The 21747-nt window shown below is 45.6% G+C and overlaps 1 protein-coding gene and 1 non-coding gene across 2 annotated transcripts; one reads left to right on the plus strand and one right to left on the minus strand.

Moving 5' to 3' along the window:
* Positions 1 to 6252: 6252 nt before the first annotated feature.
* On the minus strand, positions 6253 to 15956 carry C6H11orf98 (chromosome 6 C11orf98 homolog). Its single transcript, XM_056528524.1, has 4 exons — positions 15849 to 15956; positions 10294 to 10418; positions 9268 to 9365; positions 6253 to 6486 (listed from the first exon to the last, which is right to left on the minus strand). Exons 1-4 carry the CDS (start codon positions 15882 to 15884, stop codon positions 6338 to 6340), a joined length of 408 nt encoding a protein of 135 aa, XP_056384499.1. The 5' UTR covers positions 15885 to 15956; the 3' UTR covers positions 6253 to 6337.
* A 144-nt stretch (positions 15957 to 16100) lies between these two features.
* Positions 16101 to 16234, plus strand: LOC130277822 (small nucleolar RNA SNORA57). Its single transcript, XR_008845588.1, has one exon. It is a non-coding gene; the product is annotated as a small nucleolar RNA SNORA57 (small nucleolar RNA).
* Positions 16235 to 21747: the final 5513 nt, after the last annotated feature.

Raw genomic sequence — 21747 nt, forward strand, 5'->3', positions numbered from 1 at the left:
TCATTCAGTGACTATATGGTCTCCTTATGCTTCCGCCAACTACAGGCTGTGTCAATGTACCGCCATGTGGTCTCCTCATGCTGCTGGCACATTGAATAAAACTTTTTAGGTTCATCTATTTGAAATCTTCAATTTAAATGTTACAAATATATTTATTCTTTTCAATTGTGAGGCCCTATGGTCTCATGCTGCCGCCACCTCCACGCTGAGTCATTCAGCCACTATATGTTCTCCTCATGCTGCCGCTGCCTCCACGCTGTGTCGTTCAGGCACTATATGGTCTGCTCATGCTCCCGCCAACTCCAGGCTGTGTCATTCAGGCACTATATGGTCTCCTCATGCTGCCGCCACCTCCATGCTGTGTCATTGTGCCGCTCTACGACAGTGATTCTATTAGCGACGCCTCTAATCTGCATGTCATTCTGAACAGTATTATTTCACTAACCCAGCACACACCCTATGCGTGTTACAGCAAGGCAAAGTGTTCTGCACACCTATTGAGGCTCTCCATAGGCCAGAAATAGCCTATCGGCCGAATAGAATTTTTCCAGAAATTTGCTCATCTCCTATCACTACACATTCCCCATGGCTGACATCAGACTTGCTACCCTTTATGTAAAGGTTTTTAATACACCGGAGAAAAAAAGCACAACTCCTTTACATATTTCATAAGAAAAGGCCGCATATTTTGTGTTTGCAAGAAACGAATTTTAAAACCGTTTTTTTCCCTCCTGTCTCCACTAGATATCATTCTACCTGGTTGCACAGCACTAACCCAGAAGCCAGGACGAAGGGTGTCTCCATAGCCTTCCACAAATCATTTCCCATAGTTGTTTTAATATATTAATAGATCCTCAGGCCCGATTCATCTTCGCTAACTGTGAGTTGGCGGGTCAGAAATTGACGATAGCGACAATCTATGCCCCCAATCATGCTCAGGTGCCATTTCTTCTCAGGACGCTGGATCTACTGGCTTCATTTTCCACAGGTCCTATTATTTTTTGTGGTGACTTGAATCTTTCACTTTTTCCATTGTTGGATGCCTCTACGGGACACTCTTATACGTCTTATCGCAAACTACGTGCCCTAAAGAAGAAACTGCACCTAATGCAGTTGAATGATGTCTGGCGAGCCCTCTATCCTGATACCCGAGATTATACTTTCTTTTCCCATCCTCGAAGATCCTACTCTAGAACAGACTACATTTTCTGCCTCCATCACCGTTCAGGGATCCCCTGTATGGCCGGCACTCTCCTTCCTCATCATCACGTTGTCGCGTACGTGCGTCACGACGTGATGACGGCGATGGAGAGCGAGGATACCCGGCCGGCAGCAGAGACGTTCAGCAGCAGAGCGATGGGGGACACGGCGACAGCGATGGAGCAACATCCAGGGCAGCGGTGACGGGTCCGGAGCGGCGGGGACACGTGAGTATTACCTCCTATGCAGTGGTCTTCAATCTGCGGACCTCCAGATGTTGCAAAACTACAACTCCCAGCATGCCCCGACAGCCAACGGCTGCCCGGGCATGCTGGGAGTTGTAGTTTTGCAACATCTGGTGGTCCGCAGGTTAAAGACCACTATTGGGTTCAAAATCTTAAATTTTTTAGATTTTGCACCTAAAAATAGGGTGCGTCTTATACGCCGGTGCGTCCTATAGGGCGAAAAATACGGTATTCTTACATTTGGCTTACTGTTTGTACTTTACATAGGTATCCTCTGTTACAATACCATCTTATGTACTGAGTGCTCTCCTTACCTATACCTTGTATGTGACTGGTGCTATTCTACTTTGTTCTATGTATGTTTTTAACTGATGTTTTGTCTAAATAAAGATTGCTTATACTTTTTGTCTATATTCCAGTATCTGGTGCATTTTTTCTGTAGGTGCAATACGTTTTTCATGCACCTTTTTTCTACTTATCGGGTAGAAATATCTCTTTCGGTGGTATAACTCTGTATAAATCAGTTAATAGGTTCACACTGCCATCAGTGCAAAAAATTTAAATAAATTTTAAAAAGCCAAGCGGACGCAGAATGGGTCAGAACACAATGGCAGTGTAAACTTAAATGGGCACTGTCACCACCTTTATTTTTTGATATGTTGTAGTACTTATGTACTACAACATATCTCTAATATACTTTTATTATTTATTTTATTTTTTTAAATTAAAATAGTTTAATTTACATTTGAAAACCGGCCACTAGGGGTATCCCTCCTAGTGGCCGGCTGCAGCCTGGCGTGATGACACGCCTGAAAAAGGACTGATGCCCGGTCATTCAGCCTGCGCTCGCTCCCTGCCTGTCAATCAGACAGGCAGGTAGCGAGCGCATTGGCTCCCCGGCCACTCCTCCCGCACATCGCCGCCGTCTCGTCGCCGCCGCTGTCCCTGCACGCCCGCTGCCGGACTCTGCAGTAAGTGTAATGGGGGGGGTGTTGTGATGGAGGGAACGGGGTATGGCACAATGGCACGGGGGGGGGGGGGGGGGGGATGCGGGGGAGGGAGAAGGAGGGGGGGAGGCTAGCGCCGCATGTAACTAATAGTTTATCTACACAGGGTGCCTCCAGCTGTTTCAATACTACAACTCCCAGCATGCCCTGACGGCCAATAGATGTCAGGGCAAGCTGGGAGTTGTAGTGATGAAACAGCTGGAGGCACCCTGTGTAGATGAACTAAGGGCGGAAGTCCCTCCCAGCAGGCATCAGTGACGTAGTGCCTGCTGGGGAAGTCTGCCTGGTAGTGAGCACACTGCCAGGCAGACAAAAAGCATTTTTAATATAGTAAAAATAAAAATAAAAAGCAGGGAGGGGGTTAGGGATAGATTAGCAATAGGCAGGGACAGAAAAAAAAATAAAAAAAAATAAATAGGATGGTGGGAGCTACCCTTTAACAATATGCCATTCTAATCAATAATCCTTTGCTTAGACTTATGTGTGTCTAGAAATTAGATATATTCTTTTATATAAATTAAGAATTTTAGGGGACACTGTATAAGGAAAACTTCCTAATTTAAAAGCAAAAAAGGCGCCATTAAAAAGGGGAACTCTGTGACGTTACAGCCCGCCTCCTCAATACAAGTCTATGGGAGTGATGGCCACGACGTGCCTCCCATAGACTTGCATTGTGGGGGCGGGGCCGTGATGTCACGATCCTCCGACCCCTGTATCGCCCGTCATCAGGCACGGAGCGAACTTCGCTCTATGCAGCAGATGGCAAGGGGTGCTGCGGCGGGACCCCTGCGATCAGGCATCTTATCCCCTATCCTTTGGATAGGGGATAAGATGTCTAGGGGGCAGAGTACCCCTTTAAGGGTTATCCTAAATAAAATTGGGAAGCTTTTTGTTATATGTGCTACACTGAGTTGTTTCAGTATCTCCTATAGCAGTGGTCTCCAACCTGCAGACCTCCAAATGTTGCAAAACTACAACTCCCAGCATGCCCTGACAGCTAAAGGCTGTAGTTCTTTTTTAACTTCTTTTTTGTCTTGTCCACAGTGCTCTCTGCTGACACCTGTCTGTATCAGGAACTGTCCAGAGCAGCATAGGTTTGCTATGGGGATTTTCTCCTGATCTGGACAGTTCCTGACACGGACAGCAGAGAGCACTGTGGACAAGACAAAAATAAAAATTCAAAAAGAACAAAATTTCCTCTGTAGCATACAGCTGCTAAAAAGTACAGGAAGGGTAAAGATTTTTTTTATAGAAGTACCGTATGTTTCGCCCTATAGGACGCACCGGCATATAAGATGCACCCAATTTTAAAGGTGCAAAATCTAGAAAAAAAAAAATAAAAAGATTCTGAACCCAACAGTGATCTTCAACCTGTGGACCTCCAGATGTTGCAAAACTACAACTCCCAGCATCTGGAGATCCACAGGTTGAAGACCACTGCATAGGAGGTAATACTCACGTGTCCCCGCCGCTCCGTCACCACTGCCCTGGATGTCGCTCCATCGATGTTGCCACGTCCCCCGACGCTCCAGATGTCTTCTTCCCCGGGATCCACGCTCTCCGTCGCCGTCATCACGTCGCTATGCACGCCGCTCCTATTGGATGACGCGACAGCATGCGCGACAACGTGATGACGACGAAGGAGAGTGGCACGGAGCAGACACCGAGGAGGCAGGTAAGGGCCCTCCCGGTGTCCTGTAAGCTGTTCGGGACGTTGCGATTTCACCGCGGCGGTCCCGAACAGCCCGACTGAGCAGCCGGGTTAGTGTCACTTTCCCTTCAGACGCGGCGGTCAGCTTTGATTGCCATGTCTGAAGGGTTAATACAGGGCATCGCCGCGATCGGTAATGTCCTGTATTAGCCGCGGGTCCCGGCCGTTGAGGCCGCAGGGACCGACTTGATAGGGGTGTATTCGCCGTATAAGACGCACAAACTTTCCCCCCCAGTTTTGGGGAAGAAAAAGTGCGTCTTATACGGCGAAAAATAAGATAATTTACAAATCTGTTTATCTTTCTGGCACCAGTTGATTAAAAAAAATGTTTTTTTCCACCAGAGAACCCCTTTAAGGATCACACATACTTTATATACAGATTTGGCAATTCACAAAAATTGCATCTCTTCCATACTACCAAAAAATGATGCAAATCAATGACGTATCCTCAGATATGGGAAATATGCAGAGCCTGTAATAAAGTATATGCCAGGCAGGTCCAAGCATCTGTATGGGAAACAAGATAAAGTCTTTATACAGGATAAATGAATAACCCTGTTACAGGCGTTTATTGCATAAAAAAACAACAACAAAAAAAAAACTAATTTACATGAATTTTGTTCAGGCACATCAGTTGAACCCTGTTCACATTAGCCCAAAAAATACAGTATGAATAGCATTATGACGTGGGTATTGGCAGAATGAACATCAGTTATGGTTTATAGCTCTAGAGCAGGGTGCCTCCAGCTGTTGTGGCACTACTACTCCCAGCATGCAGGGCTACACACTGTATACTCCATTGTTTCCTAACCAGGGTGCCTCCAGCTGTTGCAAAACTACAACTCCCAGCATGTCCGGACAGCCTGGGGGGGGGTTGTAGTTTTGCAACAGCTGGAGGCACACTGGTTGAAAAACACTGCTCCAGAGGAGTGCAGCAGTTAGAAAAGAGCCTTATTATGCAATATTCTCAATTAATACATTTTGCTAGCAAACCAGTTCTGGGATTGACGCCATGATTAGAGATGAGCAAATTTACAGTAAATTCGATTCGTCACGAACTTCTCGGCTCAGCAGTTGATGACTTTTCCTGCGTAAATTAGTTCAGCCTTCAGGTGCTCCGGTGGCCTGGAAAAGGTGGATACATTCCTAGGAAAGAGTCTCCTAGGACTGTATCCACCTTTTTCAGCCCACCGGAGCACCGGAAAGCTGAACTAATTTATGCAGGAAAAGTCATCAACTGCCGAGCCGAGAAGTTCGTGACGAATCGAATTTACTGTAAATTCGCTCATCTCTAGCCATGATCCTTTATGGAAGGTGGAGAGCATAACTAAGGCACGTAGTTCCTGCTATATGCTACAGTCCAGCTGTTTTATATTTTTGCACAATTTTTTTAGGCTGTAAACTGTCTCCATACTGTGGCCCTCCAGCTGTTGCAAAACTACAACTCCCAGCATGCCCAGACAGCCGTTGGCTGTCTGGGCATGCTGGAAGTTGTAGCTTTGCAACATCTGTTAGTCCTCGGTTTGTGGGCTCCACCTCGAAGAAAGGGCTGGTGGTCAATAGAAAATCCACTTGAGAAGTGATATGTTTATACCAGGGATCTTTTGTATCTTATATTACTATAAAATGCCCCCCAAAAAAGATTAAGAGGCAGATGGCCCGAATTAAAGGGGTACTCCGGTGGAAAACTTTTTATTTTATTTTATTTTTTTTAAATCAACTGGTGCCAGAAAGTTAAACAGATTTGTAAATGACTTCAAATTCAAAAAATCTTATTCCTTCCAGTACTTATTAGCTGCTGAATACTACAGAGGAAATTCTTTTCTTTTTGGAACACAGAGCTGTCTGCTGACATCACGAGCACAGTGCTCTCTGCTGACATCTCTGTCCATTTTAGGAACTGTCCAGAGTAGGAGAAAATCCCCATAGCAAACATATGCTGCTCTGGACATTTCCTAAAATAGACAGAGATGTCAGCAGAGAGCACTGTGTTCCAAAAAGAAAAGAATTTCTGCTCTAGTATTCAGCAGCTAATAAGTACTGGAAGGATTAAGATTTTTTAACAGAAGTGATTTACAAATCTGCTTAACTTTCTGGCACCAGTTGATTTAAAAAATAAATAAATAAATACGTTTTCCACCTGAGTACCCCTTTAATGCTGATCACACTAATCCCTATGCAAGAGATCCTCCCTCTGTAATGGTTTCTGGAACGATTTCCTCCATTTCCACATCCTGCAGAGGTTTCTTGGATTTCCTTTTTGAAGTGCCGGCCTCAACTTCCATAGTGTTGATTGGTTTTTGAGGTTTTGGCTTGGGCTCCACTAAGAAGAAAATAAATATAAGCCAGATATTAATATACTCGTGGGATAAACGATGGTCAATTAGGTTCTGTTCACATTTGTGTCTTTTAGCATACAAGGAGCAGGCTGAAAGTGAGCCGGGCCCAGGACATTAACCCCTTAACGACCCAGGACGTATATTTACGTCCTGCGCCGGCTTCCGCCATATGAAGCGGGATCGCGCCGCGATCCTGCATCATATCGCATCGGTCCCGGCGCTCATCAACGGCCGGGACCCGCGGCTAATACCACACATCGCCGATCGCGGCGATGTGCGGTATTAACCCTTTAGAAGCGGCGGTCAAAGCTGACCGCCGCTTCTAAAGTGAAACTGAAAGTGACCCGGCTGCTCAGTCGGGCTGTTCGGGACCGCCGCGGTGAAATCGCGGCGTCCCTAACAGCTGATCGGACACCGGGAGGGCCCTTACCTGCCTCCTTGGTGTCCGATCGATGAATGACTGCTCCGTGCCTGAGATCCAGGCAGGAGCAGTCAAGCGCCGATAATGCTGATCACAGGCGTGTTAATACACGCCTGTGATCAGGATGAGAGATCAGTGTGTGCAGTGTTATAGGTCCCTATGGGACCTATAACACTGCAAAAAAATGTAAAAAAAAATAAGTGTTAAAAGGTCATTTAACCCCTTCCCTAATAAAAGTTTGAATCACCCCCCCATAAAAAAAAATAAAACAGTGTAAAAAATAAATAAATAAACATATGTGGTATCGCCGCGTGCGTAAATGTCCGAACTATAAAAATATATCATTAATTAAACCGCACGGTCAATGGCGTACGCGCAAAAAAATTCCAAAGTCAAAAAAAGAGCATTTTGGTCACTTTTTATAACATTAAAAAAAATGAATAAAAAGTGATCAATAAGTCCGATCAAAACAAAAATCATACCGATAAAAACTTCAGATCACGGCGCAAAAAATGAGCCCTCATACCGCCCTGTACGTGGAAAAATAAAAAAGTTATAGGGGTCAGAAGATGACATTTTTAAACGTATAAATTTTCCTGCATGTAGTTATGATTTTTTCCAGAAGTGCGACAAAATCAAACCTATATAAGTAGGGTATCATTTTAACCATATGGACCTACAGAATAATGATAAGGTGTCATTTTTACGGAAATATGCACTGCGTAGAAACTGAAGCCCCCAAAAGTTACAAAATGGCGTTTTTCTTCGATTTTGTCGCACAATGATTTTTTTTTCCGTTTCGCCGTGCATTTTTGGGTAAAATGACTAATGTCACTGCAAAGTAGAATTGGTGACGCAAAAAATAAGCCATAATATGGATTTTTAGGTGGAAAATTAAAAGGGTTATGATTTTTAAAAGGTAAGGAGGAAAAAACGAAAGTGCAAAAACGGAAAAACCCTCCGCTGGAAAACTATTTTTTTCATATCAACTGGCTCCAGATTTGTAAAATTACTTCTATTAAAAAAAATCGTAATCCTTCCAGTACTTCAGCTGCTGTGTGCTCTGGAGGAAGTTGTGTAGTTCTTTTCTCTCTGACCACAGTGCTCTCTGCTGACACCTCTGTCCATTTCAGGAACAAATCCCCATAGCAAACCTATCCTGCTCCGGACAGTTTCGGACATGGACAGAGGTGTCAGCAGAGAGCACTGTGGTCAGACAGAAAAGAACTACACAACTTCCTCTGGAGCATACAGCAGCTGATAAGTACTGGAAAAATTTAGATTTTTTAATCAAAGTAATTTACAAACTTTCTGGCGCCAGTTGATTAGAAAAAAAAAAGTGTTTTAAGTTGGAATATTTTGTTCTGTATTTTTAGTCAAAACCTGGAGTGATACAGACAAAAAGATTATACAGCTATGTCCACACAGAGGAATTTCGTAATCCCGCAAAAATATGTTTAATGAAATTCCGCTGTCCTATTCACATAGTGGAATTTGTGCATAATTTAAAGACCTGTGTTTACATTTTGCAGAATTGCGGGTGGAATCCCTTAGAACTCAATGGGGCTTTGAATTTCGGGCTTGAATTCTGTGTTTTGAGCCCACAGAAATTCCACCGCTATTCCCCTGTGTGAACATAGCCTTAACAAAGATTTGTACCATTACTGTGCTTTCCACCCACTCCTATTTTTGGCAATTTTTTTGTAAAAATACTATGTGTGAACATAGCCTAATGCCCCACTAGGCAGTCTGTCCATCTACACTCATTAAAGGGGTACTCCGCTGCAAGACATCTTATTCCCTATCCAAAGGATAGGGAATAAGATGTCTTATCATGGGGGTCCCGCTGCTGGGGTCCCCTAAGATCTCTCGCAGCACATGACATTCTAAACAAACGCCGGGTTCCTGCGGCAGTGGTCGTGATGTCACAGCCACTCCCCTCATGACTTCATGTCACGCCCCCTCCATTCATTTCTAGGGGCCGACACGCCCCTTCCCATAGACATGAATGGAGGGGGCGTGGCAATGAAGTCACGATCACGGCCTCTGTCTCCAGGTAGTTCTGAACAAAATGTTCAAAACTCTGGAGCACCGGAGTACCTCTTTAAATTATTCAAACTGGACTTTTCAGGAAGAGAATGCAGCTGTAAGTATCAGAAAGATGTTCACCATTTTACCCAATAAAATAAGATAGATAGCCCTTTTTTGGAATATTTTAGGATACATTCTTTTACATTCCAGTCTGCTAATAACAGAAGCGCTGTCACCAGTGTAAACAGGACCTAACAAGCTTGTAATAGATGCATTTGTGGATGTCTGTCACTTTTCATATCCATAACCGTACCATGCATGGTCGCCTTCTCTTTCTGGAGATGTTGGATTTGCTTAATCAATTTTCTCTTCTTCTTACCAGAAAGTGTGATATTTGCTCTAGCGCTGGAACTAGAAAGACAAAAACAGGAAATGTACACATCAGGAATGTTGGTTGTAGCGCACAGGAAGGGGTATATGATGGTATTATTCCCATCCAAAGTAGTCAAATTCAGGAGTCATGGAAAAATGGCATTTCAAACATTTTATCTACATTTAAAGGGGTACTCCACTTCTAGACATCTTATCCCCCATCCAAAGGATTGCGGGGGTTCCCGCCGCTGGCAATATAGCATGCGGCACCCACCTGTTTCTGCTCCAGAAGCGCTGGACCATGGGAATGACGTCAGGACTCTGCCTGCCTGCCCCCCCCGTGTGATGTCACGCCTTGCCCCCTCAAAGCAAGTCTATGGGAGGGGGCGTGACAGCTGCCATGCCCCCTCCCATAGGCTTGCATTGATGGGGGCGGAGCCGTGACGTCACAATGCTCCGGCCCCGTGATTGCCAGTAATCAGACCCGGAGCGAACATGCTCCAGGGACTGATTGTAACTGAGTGCAAAATCACGGGGGTCCCCAGCGGCGGGACCCTTGCAATCAGGCATCTTATCCCTTACCCTTTGGATAGGGGATAAGATGTCTAAGCGCCGGAGTACCCCTTTAATTTCCTGACGTGGGGAGGATGTGCAGCGCTCACAGGAGGAGAAGCAGAGCAGTGCCTGCGGGTAACATATGATTAGTCCCCCGATGCGGGAACAGAGCGCTGCGGCTGATAATTCATTTGGGGGGAGGAGAAGCAGAGCAGTGCCCGCGGGTCATATATGATTAGTTCTCCAGACCATTCCCGGTTTGGGAATGAGTGAGAAAAAAAAAATATATATACACAGCGGTAAAATGCGCAATTCAGTATATAGTGCATAATGCCACAATATAGTGCAAGGCGTGTAAGACAGTTTATGTTTTGTGTGTAGTTCTATTTATCTCTCCCATTATTCCACCAACCTTCTCTTCCGTAAGTGATGAACTGTTATTAACTCTTTGTCTACCACAGCACCAACTATCTTATGCTTCTTCCGTTTCTCCCGAGAAATCAGACGGCGCCTTTTAAAAACTTTTTTTTGCAAATCCTGTTGACGATGAAAAAAATAAATAAAAATAATAATAATAATAATAATAATAATTAACCTGATACCAATAAGTATGTAGCAATAAACATAGGAATAACTTCTGTAGAGAACTAGAGGGGAGCTGATGCCAAACCAGCTTGCTACTTTTATTTTTAAAGGGGTACTCCGGTGGAAAACTTTTTTTTTTTTTAAATCAACTGATGCCAGAACGTTAAACAAATTCGTAAATTACTTCTAATACAAATTCTTAATCTATCCAGCACTTATCAGCTGTTGTATACTACAGAGGAAATTCTTCTCTTTTTGTATTTCTTTTCTGTCACGACCACAGTGCTGTTTGCTGACACCTCTGTCCATGTCTGTTATTAACTCTTTATTAACTTCCTATCTAGGGACTGTCCAGAGCAGGAGAAAATCTCCATAGCAAATCTCTCATGCTCTGGACAGTTCCTGACATGGACAGAGGTGTCAGAGCACTGTGGTGAGACAGAAAATAAATTCAAAAAGAACTTCCTTTGGAGCATACAGCAGGTGATAAGTACTGGAAGGATTAAGATTTTTAAATGGAAGTAATTTACAAATCTGTTTAGCTTTCTGGGAACAGGTGATTAAAAAAAAAAAAAAAAAAAAAAGTTTCCACCGGAGTACTCCTTTAAAGAGGCATCTGAAACATAAAATTAGCAATCTGATTGGTTGCTTTTTTTTTTCTCACTGGTGTTCCCTCATCTCTCCCTGTGTGCCAGTCATTAGTGCCCCCTTATCTGTCCCTGTGTGCCAGTCCTTAGTGTCCCCTTATCTGTCCCTGTGTGCCAGTCATTAGTGCCCCCTTATCACTCCCTGTGTGCCAGTCATTGGTGCCCCCTCATCTCTCCCTGTGTGCCAGTCATTAGTGCCCCCTTATCACTCTGTGTGCCAGTCATTAGTGCCCCCTCATCTCTCCCTGTGTGCCAGTTATTAGTGCCCCCTCATCTCTCCCTGTGTGCCAGTCATTAGTGCCCCCTTATCACCCCCTGTGTGCCAGTCCTTAGTGTCCCCTTATCTGTCCCTGTGTGCCAGTCATTAGTGCCCCCTTATCACTCCCTGTGTGCCAGTCATTAGTGCCCCCTCATCTCTCCCTGTGTGCCAGTCATTAGTGCCCCCTCATCTCTCCCTGTGTGCCAGTCATTAGTGCCCCCTTATCACTCCCTGTGTGCCAGTCATTAGTGCCCCCTTATCACTCCCTGTGTGCCAGTCATTGGTGCCCCCTCATCTCTCCCTGTGTGCCAGTCATTAGTGCCCCCTTATCACCCCCTGTGTGCCAGTCCTTAGTGCCCCCTTATCACTCCCTGTGTGCCAGTCATTAGTGTCCCCTCATCTCTCCCTGTGTGCCAGTCATTAGTGCCCCCTTATCACTCCCTGTGTGCCAGTCATTAGTGTCCCCTCATCTCTCCCTGTGTGCCAGTCATTAGTGCCCCCTTATCACTCCCTGTGTGCCAGTCATTAGTGCCCCCTCATCTCTTCCTGTGTGCCAGTTATTAGTGCCCCCTCATCTCTCCCTGTGTGCCAGTCATTAGTGCCCCCTCATCTCTTCCTGTGTGCCAGTTATTAGTGCCCCCTCATCTCTCCCTGTGTGCCAGTTATTAGTGCCCCCTCATCTCTCCCTGTGTGCCAGTCATTAGTGCCCCCTTATCTGTCCCTGTGTGCCAGTCCTTAGTGTCCCCTTATCTGTCCCTGTGTGCCAGTCATTAGTGCCCCCTTATCACTCCCTGTGTGCCAGTCATTGGTGCCCCCTCATCTCTCCCTGTGTGCCAGTCATTAGTGCCCCCTTATCACTCTGTGTGCCAGTCATTAGTGCCCCCTCATCTCTCCCTGTGTGCCAGTTATTAGTGCCCCCTCATCTCTCCCTGTGTGCCAGTCATTAGTGCCCCCTTATCACCCCCTGTGTGCCAGTCCTTAGTGTCCCCTTATCTGTCCCTGTGTGCCAGTCATTAGTGCCCCCTTATCACTCCCTGTGTGCCAGTCATTAGTGCCCCCTCATCTCTCCCTGTGTGCCAGTCATTAGTGCCCCCTCATCTCTCCCTGTGTGCCAGTCATTAGTGCCCCCTTATCACTCCCTGTGTGCCAGTCATTAGTGCCCCCTTATCACTCCCTGTGTGCCAGTCATTGGTGCCCCCTCATCTCTCCCTGTGTGCCAGTCATTAGTGCCCCCTTATCACCCCCTGTGTGCCAGTCCTTAGTGCCCCCTTATCACTCCCTGTGTGCCAGTCATTAGTGCCCCCTTATCACTCCCTGTGTGCCAGTCATTAGTGCCCCCTTATCACTCCCTGTGTGCCAGTCATTAGTGCCCCCTCATCTCTTCCTGTGTGCCAGTTATTAGTGCCCCCTCATCTCTCCCTGTGTGCCAGTCATTAGTGCCCCCTCATCTCTTCCTGTGTGCCAGTTATTAGTGCCCCCTCATCTCTCCCTGTGTGCCAGTTATTAGTGCCCCCTCATCTCTCCCTGTGTGCCAGTCATTAGTGCCCCCTTATCACCCCCTGTGTGCCAGTCCTTAGTGTCCCCTTATCTGTCCCTGTGTGCCAGTCATTAGTGCCCCCTCATCTCTCCCTGTGTGCCAGTCATTAGTGCCCCCTTATCACTCCCTGTGTGCCAGTCATTAGTGCCCCCTTATCACTCCCTGTGTGCCAGTCATTAGTGCCCCCTTATCTGTCCCTGTGTGCCAGTCATTAGTGCCCCCTTATCTGTCCCTGTGTGCCAGTCCTTAGTGTCCCCTTATCTGTCCCTGTGTGCCAGTCATTAGTGCCCCCTTATCACTCCGTGTGCCAGTCATTAGTGCCCCCTCATCTCTCCGTGTGCCAGTCATTAGTGCCCCTTATCACTCCCTGTGTGCCAGTCATTGGTGCCCCCTCATCTCTCCCTGTGTGCCAGTCATTAGTGCCCCCTTATCACTCTGTGTGCCAGTCATTAGTGCCCCCTCATCTCTCCCTGTGTGCCAGTTATTAGTGCCCCCTCATCTCTCCCTGTGTGCCAGTCATTAGTGCCCCCTTATCACCCCCTGTGTGCCAGTCCTTAGTGTCCCCTTATCTGTCCCTGTGTGCCAGTCCTTAGTGCCCCCTTATCACTCCCTGTGTGCCAGTCATTAGTGCCCCCTCATCTCTCCCTGTGTGCCAGTCATTAGTGCCCCCTCATCTCTCCCTGTGTGCCAGTCATTAGTGCCCCCTTATCACTCCCTGTGTGCCAGTCATTAGTGCCCCCTTATCACTCCCTGTGTGCCAGTCATTGGTGCCCCCTCATCTCTCCCTGTGTGCCAGTCATTAGTGCCCCCTTATCACCCCCTGTGTGCCAGTCCTTAGTGCCCCCTTATCACTCCCTGTGTGCCAGTCATTAGTGCCCCCTTATCACTCCCTGTGTGCCAGTCATTAGTGCCCCCTTATCACTCCCTGTGTGCCAGTCATTAGTGCCCCCTCATCTCTTCCTGTGTGCCAGTTATTAGTGCCCCCTCATCTCTCCCTGTGTGCCAGTCATTAGTGCCCCCTCATCTCTTCCTGTGTGCCAGTTATTAGTGCCCCCTCATCTCTCCCTGTGTGCCAGTTATTAGTGCCCCCTCATCTCTCCCTGTGTGCCAGTCATTAGTGCCCCCTTATCTGTCCCTGTGTGCCAGTCCTTAGTGTCCCCTTATCTGTCCCTGTGTGCCAGTCATTAGTGCCCCCTCATCTCTCCCTGTGTGCCAGTCATTAGTGCCCCCTTATCACTCCCTGTGTGCCAGTCATTAGTGCCCCCTTATCACTCCCTGTGTGCCAGTCATTAGTGCCCCCTCATCTCTCCCTGTGTGCCAGTCATTAGTGTCCCCTCATCTCTCCCTGTGTGCCAGTCATTAGTGCCCCCTCATCTCTCCCTGTGTACCAGTCATTAGTGTCCCCTCATCTCTCCCTGTGTGCCAGTCATTAGTGCCCCCTCATCTCTTCCTGTGTGCCAGTTATTAGTGCCCCCTCATCTCTCCCTGAGTGCCAGTTATTAGTGCCCCCTCATCTCTCCCTGTGTGCCAGTCATTAGTGCCCCCTTATCACCCCCTGTGTGCCAGTCCTTAGTGTCCCCTTATCTGTCCCTGTGTGCCAGTCATTAGTGCCCCCTTATCACTCCCTGTGTGCCAGTCATTAGTGCCCCCTCATCTCTCCCTGTGTGCCAGTCATTAGTGCCCCCTTATCACTCCCTGTGTGCCAGTCATTAGTGCCCCCTTATCACTCCCTGTGTGCCAGTCATTAGTGCCCCCTCATCTCTCCCTGTGTGCCAGTCATTAGTGCCCCCTCATCTCTCCCTGTGTGCCAGTCATTAGTGCCCCCTCATCTCTCCCTGTGTGCCAGTCATTAGTGTCCCCTTATCTCTCCCTGTGTGCCAGTCATTAGTGCCCCCTTATCTCTTCCTGTGTGCCAGTTATTAGTGCCCCTTCATCTCTCCCTGTGTGCCAGTTATTAGTGCCCCCTCATCTCTCCCTGTGTGCCAGTCATTAGTGCCCCCTTATCACTCCCTGTGTGCCAGTCATTAGTGCCCCCTCATCTCTCCCTGTGTGCCAGTCATTAGTGCCCCCTTATCACTCCCTGTGTGCCAGTCATTGGTGCCCCCTCATCTCTCCCTGTGTGCCAGTCATTAGTGCCCCCTCATCTCTCCCTGTGTGCCAGTCATTAGTGCCCCTCATCTCTCCCTGTGTGCCAGTCATTAGTACCCCCTGTGTGTCAGTCATTAGTGCCCCCTTATCACCCCCTGTGTGCCAGTCATTAGTGCCCCCTCATCTCTCCCTGTGTGCTAGTCATTAGTGCCCCCTCATCTCTCCCTGTGTGCCAGTCATTAGTGCCCCCTTATCTCTCCCTGTGTGCCAGTCATTAGTGTCCCCTCATCTCTCCCTGTGTGCCAGTCATTAGTGTCCCCTCATCTCTCCCTGTGTGCCAGTCATTAGTGTCCCCTCATCTCTCCCTGTGTGCCAGTCATTAGTGTCCCCTCATCTCTCCCTGTGTGCCAGTCATTAGTGCCCCCTCATCTCTCCCTGTGTGCCAGTCATTAGTGTCCCCTCATCTCTCCCTGTGTGCCAGTCATTAGTGTCCCCTTTCCAGAGGAGCTGGCACCTGGGATTTGTTGAGCCCTGCGTTAAAGCCAGAGGCTGTCCGGGCATGCTGGGAGTTGTAGTTTTGCAACAGGTGGAAGCCCCCTGGTGAGGAAACACCGTCCTGACCTCTTTAAACTCAGAAATATCCTAAATAATTATTATTCACAATGACCCAAACATTCCCTTTACTCCAAGAAAACCAACTAGAGAGCCCTGTAAAATATCACCCGGCTAATAAACTCCGCCATTCACCCTTTGTATTAGTCTGGTAACTCCCCGCACAGTGCTTGTCTATCCCCCTGCTTTACATTGGTATCACTGCACGTGAACAGCCCGGAACACCGAACACTACGTACAGTTTTCGGCCGGTTGATCTTCCCTCCGGGAGCCATGCTGCAGTCACGTGTGCGCTTCGACCAGCAACTTCCGCTTCCTCTCGCGTTCCGTGCCTCGGTTTCGGTAGCCTTTTGCGCATTGACCAATGACGGGTCGGCAGGTAGGCGGAGCTAGTGAGGGGTATATAAGGGCTGGCCGCACGCTCTTCTTTCTCTTCGTGCTCGGGAAGGTGAGAAGCTTTGTGTGCGCTTGTGGGTTGGGGTTGGTTAGTTCCTCCATTTCTTGGCATGCCGGGTGTTGTCCGTACCCCTGTGTGTAATGTTCGGAGGTAGAACATTTCCGGTGCTATGTCTTCGGTGCCAGCTCTTCTCCTGGGCTGGTTCTATCCTCAATCACCGGTACAAGCGGTATACGGCCTCAGCATGGCGGCTCCTGTCTATTGTTGTGTATTAATATTCCTTAGAGTAGAATGTTTCCATCCTATGGCTTTTGTTTGTCTCCATAGTTATCTGCAATCATGTAATCATTCTAGGAGTGGTCTCCAATCTGCAGACCTCCAGCTGTTGCAGACTACAACTCCCAGCATGCTATGACAGCCATTGGTTGTCTGGGCATATTGAATGGTAGTTTTGCAACTGGAGTTCCAGTTTGGAGACCGCAGACCTTTTAGACTTCAGTGGGAGCTAAGTTGCAGTACCTCAGTTTGGCCACGTGTGGTGCTGGCTGCCTCACTAAGGCTGGGTTCACACAATGTTTTTCAAATATGTTAACTTTATACGGTTTTCTGCAAAAACATATACAACTGTATCCAAAACTGAATGCATTGTAAACCGTATTCCAAATGTTGTGTATGGTTGCATCCGTTTTGCCTCGGCTACGGTTTTGCCGATTTTTCAACCATAGGGGAAAAACGCTGTTGACCACGTTTTTGCTTCCGGTTGGAGAACCGTATGCGGTTCTTTTAACATTCTTGTCTATGAGAACCGTATACAGAATACGGTTGCACACGGTTTTTCTAATCTGTTTTTGGAGTTGACACATGCGCAGATTGGAATTTCAATAGAACAATAATAACTTTATTAAATTGCTGGAAGGCTAATTCCAACAAAATAGCAAAACCGTTGGAAAAACTGATGCAAACGGATAGAACCGTACGGGGGAAAAAACGTATAAGTTTTAATTTGGAGTCATACGGTTTTTGCCATACGGTTTTAGTGGAGAACCGTATAAGGTAACGGTATTTGAAAACCGTGGTGTGAACCCAGCCTTAGGGTGGGTTCACACCACGATTTTACTACATGGTTTCATAAAGTGTGCAACTGTACAGAAAACTATGCCATAGACTTCCTATTCAAAACTCTGCACAATAATGTATACTTGCGGACCTCCAGATGTTGCAAAACTACAACTCCCAGCATGCCCGGACAGCCGTTGGTTGTCCAGGCATGCTGGGAGTTGTAGTTTTGCAACATCTGGAGGTCCGCAAGTTGGAGACCACTTATGTATACGGTTGTGTCCATTTTTCAAACCACATGTTTTTTTTTTTTGTTAAACCATGGGAGTCAATGGGAACCACGTGTGTATGGTTGCGTCTGGTTTTTGGCTTTGCTCACTTATTTATTTTTATATTCTTTGGAATTTCAATCAAACAAGAGACTTTATTCATAATGGAGTGAAAAGTTAAAAATGTATACGGGTTTTCTTAAAAAAAATGCATCCGGACATTACTCTTCAAACCATATACGGTTTTCAACTGTATATAGATGAAATATTTGGACACGTGGTGGTACAGTCAAGTCAGGTTTTGAGGAAGCCATTTCTCACAAACCTGATACAGGAACTGTATTGCAAAAAAGTGGTGTGAACCCAGCCTTAGGGTGCATGCACACTGTTTTTGCAGTACAGTTCCCGTATAAGGTTTTTAATGAACTGATTCCTCAAAACCTGACTAAACTGCATTAAAACATGTACAAGTTGTAACCCGTATACGGTTTGAAAAATGATGTCCTGTTGTGTCATAAGAAAAAAATATGTACATTTTTAACTTCCATTTTGAATAAAGTTTCACTTGATTGTCTGCGCAGTTTTTTTTTTCTTGGAATTTCAAAGACTGTATGGTGAAAACCGGATGGAACCGTACGCACACAGTTCTGTACAGTTCCCATTGACTCACATGTTAAAAAAAAGGTGTAATTTTTCACCCAGACCAAAAAACGTGGTAAGGCTGGGTTCACACTACGGTCTGTATTTACGGTTCCCGTATACGGCTGGGAGGAGGGGGCGGGGCTTAATCACGGCGCCTGCTCTCAGCCGTATTCGGGAACCATTTCCATAAAGTTCTGGTTGGACGTGTCTTTTTTTCGACCGTACTATGTAATGCATGTCTGAGCCAACCGGAATGAACCGTAGCCTCCGGTCGGCTGTGTTTCGGCCATATGTGGTTTCCCGACCGTAGGCAAAAACGCGGTCGACAACGTTTTTGCCTGCGGTCGGGAAACTGCATACGGCCAAAAAAGCAGGCCGACCGGAGGCTACTGTTCACTCCGTTCGGCTCATAGACATGCATTAAATACGGTTCCCGAATACGGCTGAGTGCGGGCACCGCGATTAAGCCCTCCTCCCAGCCGTATACGGGAGCCGTATAACAAAACATGGTGTGAACCCAGCCTAAACCGGATGATGCGTTTGACATACAGTTTACAATGTTAAGTCACTGCATACAGTTTTCTATACAGTTCCGTACTGTTAACTTGAAACCATGTACGTGCATGCCCCTTATGATGATTTCATTAGGAAAGGTCCTCAAGGGGTGATGTAGTGAGGAAAGTATAGATTATCTTAAAGGGGTACTCCGCTGCTCAGCGTTTGGAACAAACTGTTTTTGGGTGGGGGCTTGTGATTTCCTGCCCCCTCAATGCAAGTCTATGGGAGAGGCCCCCATAGACTTGCATTGAGGGGCTGGGGCAGGAAATCACAAGCCCCCCGGCATCAAAACGGTTTGTTTCAAACGCTGAGCAATGTTCAAAATCGTGCATATCGGCCAATCTGATCTGTCTATTCCTAGTCAATATGTCATGTTGCACTAACTCCAGTATTGGTTTTCCCCAATGTTATAGGTGGTTAATACTTGGAGTTATGTTTTATACTAATCAGTTCAATGTTTTTTCAGCTTCTTCACAGGTAAACAATCTTCTCTGCTGTCAAGAGATTTCAAGGCTAATGAAGTTTGGTTTGTATGGTTCCTAATGGATTGGGTAGCGACAAGATGCCATATGTGCAGGATAAGAGACAACAGAAATGGTCTCCTACAGTAAAGTTCACACCCCTCAAAAATGTCAGGTTCTTGTGATGAATAAGTCATATCAGAAAGTTTCGTTTGATAAAGATTTCAGTTTTGCAGTTGAATTGTCTACAAGGGAAAAACAAACACTCTGATAGTATAAATGTGCACTACCTCATAACTGGGGATGTGGATATTTTAAGAATTAGCCAATTACACGTTAAATAGCAGCCATTACACCCCTTCCAAAGTTCAGCTGTTCTAGTAGGCTTTTTGCTGACATCTACTTAGTTGCCTCAGAGCAAAAGCTAGGGTCCATAGAGAGCTTCCAAAGCAGCAGAGGGATCTTATTCAGGAGAAGGGTACAAAATTTCCAAGCCATTAGATATATCATGAAACAGAGACTTAAAGGGGTATTCCGGTGAAAACCTTTTCTTTTAAATAAACTGGTGGCAGAAAGTTAAACGGGTTTATAAATTCTATTAAATGTTGATCCTTCCAGTACTTATTAGCTGCTGAATGCTACAGAGGAAATTCCTTTCTTTTTGGAACACTGACATCACGAGCACAGTGCTTTCCTGCTGACATCTATGTCCATTTTAGCAACCATGCATAGCAGATGTATGCTAAGGGCAGCATGGTGGCTCAGTGGTTAGCACTGCTGCCTTGCAGTGCTGGGGACTTGGGTTCAAATCCCACTAAGAACAATAAAGCATTATTATATCAGCAGAGAGAACTGTGCTTGTGATGTCATCAGAGAGCATTCTAAAAAGAATTTCCTCTGTAGTAGTCAGCAGCTAAGTACTGGAAGGATTAAGATTTTTTAATAGAAGTTGATTTGAAAGAAAAAAGGTTTTCACCGGAGTACCCCTTTAACTAAGCTGGACATCCCTCCAAAGTTAATGGGAAAGACAACTGGTCAGGGAGTCTCTCTGCAACTTAAAGGAACTGCAGGAATTTCTGGCAAATACTGGCTTGTATGCAACTTGTGACAACAATCTCTTGGCTTCCTCATATCATTGGGCTATGGGGTGGAGGTTTTTCTTTGTAAGAAAAGGCTTCCTTCCTGCCACTCAAGTCAGGCTGAAGTTTGAAAAAACAAATGTCAAGCCACCCAAAAGCACTTTACCCACACCTAAGTGATGATTCTGCACCAGATTGTTCAGGTTTGGAGATGAATGTGGTGCCTCAAGTATTTCAGTTGCAGATTTTGACTTTAACATTTTCCCCACTGACTTCAAAAAGAATCAGTCAATGACTGTAGTGAAATCACTTGTATTAATATGGTATTGCAGCCCCGGTGGTTACATGTAAGCCAAGGCCATATATTGGCTACATTGTCTTGTTAGGGGTACTCCCGTGGAAAATGTTTTTTTTTTTTTTAATTAACTGGTGCCAGAAAGTTATAACAGATTTGTAAATTACTTCTATTAAACAAATCTTACTCTTCCAGTACTTTTTAGGGGCTGTATACTAAAGAGAAATCCAAAAATAAATGCATTTCCTCTATCATTACCACAGTGCTCTCTGCTGTCCATTTCATGAACTGTTCAGAACAGGAAAAAATCCCCATAGCAAACATATGATGCTCTGGACCGTTCCTAAAACGGTCAGCAGAGATCACTGTGGTCATGACATAAGAGGAAATGCATTTCTTTGGACTTCTCTTTAGTATACAGCCCCTAAAAAAAAAAGTACTGGAAGGATTAAGATTTTTTAATAGAAGTGATTTACAAACCTGTTTAACTTTCTGGTGCCAGTTGAGAGTTTTTTTTTTTCACAGGAGTACCCCTTTAATGTGCATGTTATCAGCAGATCTAGGGGAAGCTTTTGGGTTTTTAATAGGTCAGTTCCAGCCGGTAATCCAAAAAGAAACCTTTTTAAACTGATTCTGAGCCCTTTCGCATATTACTGTATTTTAAAACTGTAACAAACTTGCTATCAATAAAGCCGATTTAAATAAAGTGTGCTTGTTGTGTTTTGTTTTTGGGATCCTTCAGTTGCTAAATTATGGTGCTCTTGTAGAAGTGTTTATACTTTCAACAGTACAAGGAATGATCAACCTGAGGAATTCCATTTTCAATGTTCCTCCTGACTTCTAACAAGTCAAACCACTTCATTAAATACTATAGTAACCCTTAAGGACCCAAGGTTTTTTTCCATTTTTTTGTATTTTTTCCTCCTTAACCTTAAAAAAATCATAACTTTCAATTTTGCACCTAAAAATCCATATGATTGATTTTTTTTGCAACACCAATTCTACTTTGTAATTACATCAGTCATTTTAGCCAAAAAATTTAGTGAAATGGAAATAAAAATCATAGACAAATTTGGAGAGCGCCATTTTGTAACTTTTGGGGGCTAGCATTTCTACACGGTACATTTTTGTAAAAATGACACGATCTTCTGTAGGCCCATGCAATAAAAATAATACCCTCCTTATATAGGTTTGATTTTGTGGTACTTCTGGGGAAAAAATCATAACTTAATGCAGGAAAACTTATACATTTAAAATTGTCTTATCTTCTGACCCCTATAACTTAACTTTCTGCATATGGGGTATGAGGGCTCATGTTTGTGCCGTGATCTGAAGTTTTTAGCGGTACTATTTTTGTATTGATAGGACTTGGGATTGATCG

Source organism: Hyla sarda, chromosome 6 (assembly GCF_029499605.1).
Source record: "Hyla sarda isolate aHylSar1 chromosome 6, aHylSar1.hap1, whole genome shotgun sequence".
Lineage (NCBI taxonomy): Eukaryota > Metazoa > Chordata > Amphibia > Anura > Hylidae > Hyla > Hyla sarda.

Bases quoted from the DNA above. Each gene is read 5' to 3' on its own strand.
- C6H11orf98 (XM_056528524.1), bottom strand. From the start codon at position 15,884: ATGGCTCCCGGAGGGAAGATCAACCGGCCGAAAACT. The intron at 10,419-15,848 runs GTACGTAGTGTT...CATCGTCAACAG, and splicing joins AGATCAACCGGCCGAAAACT to GATTTGCAAAAAAAAGTTTT. The intron at 6,487-9,267 runs GTACGGTTATGG...TTTTCTTCTTAG, and splicing joins AGAGAAGGCGACCATGCATG to TGGAGCCCAAGCCAAAACCT.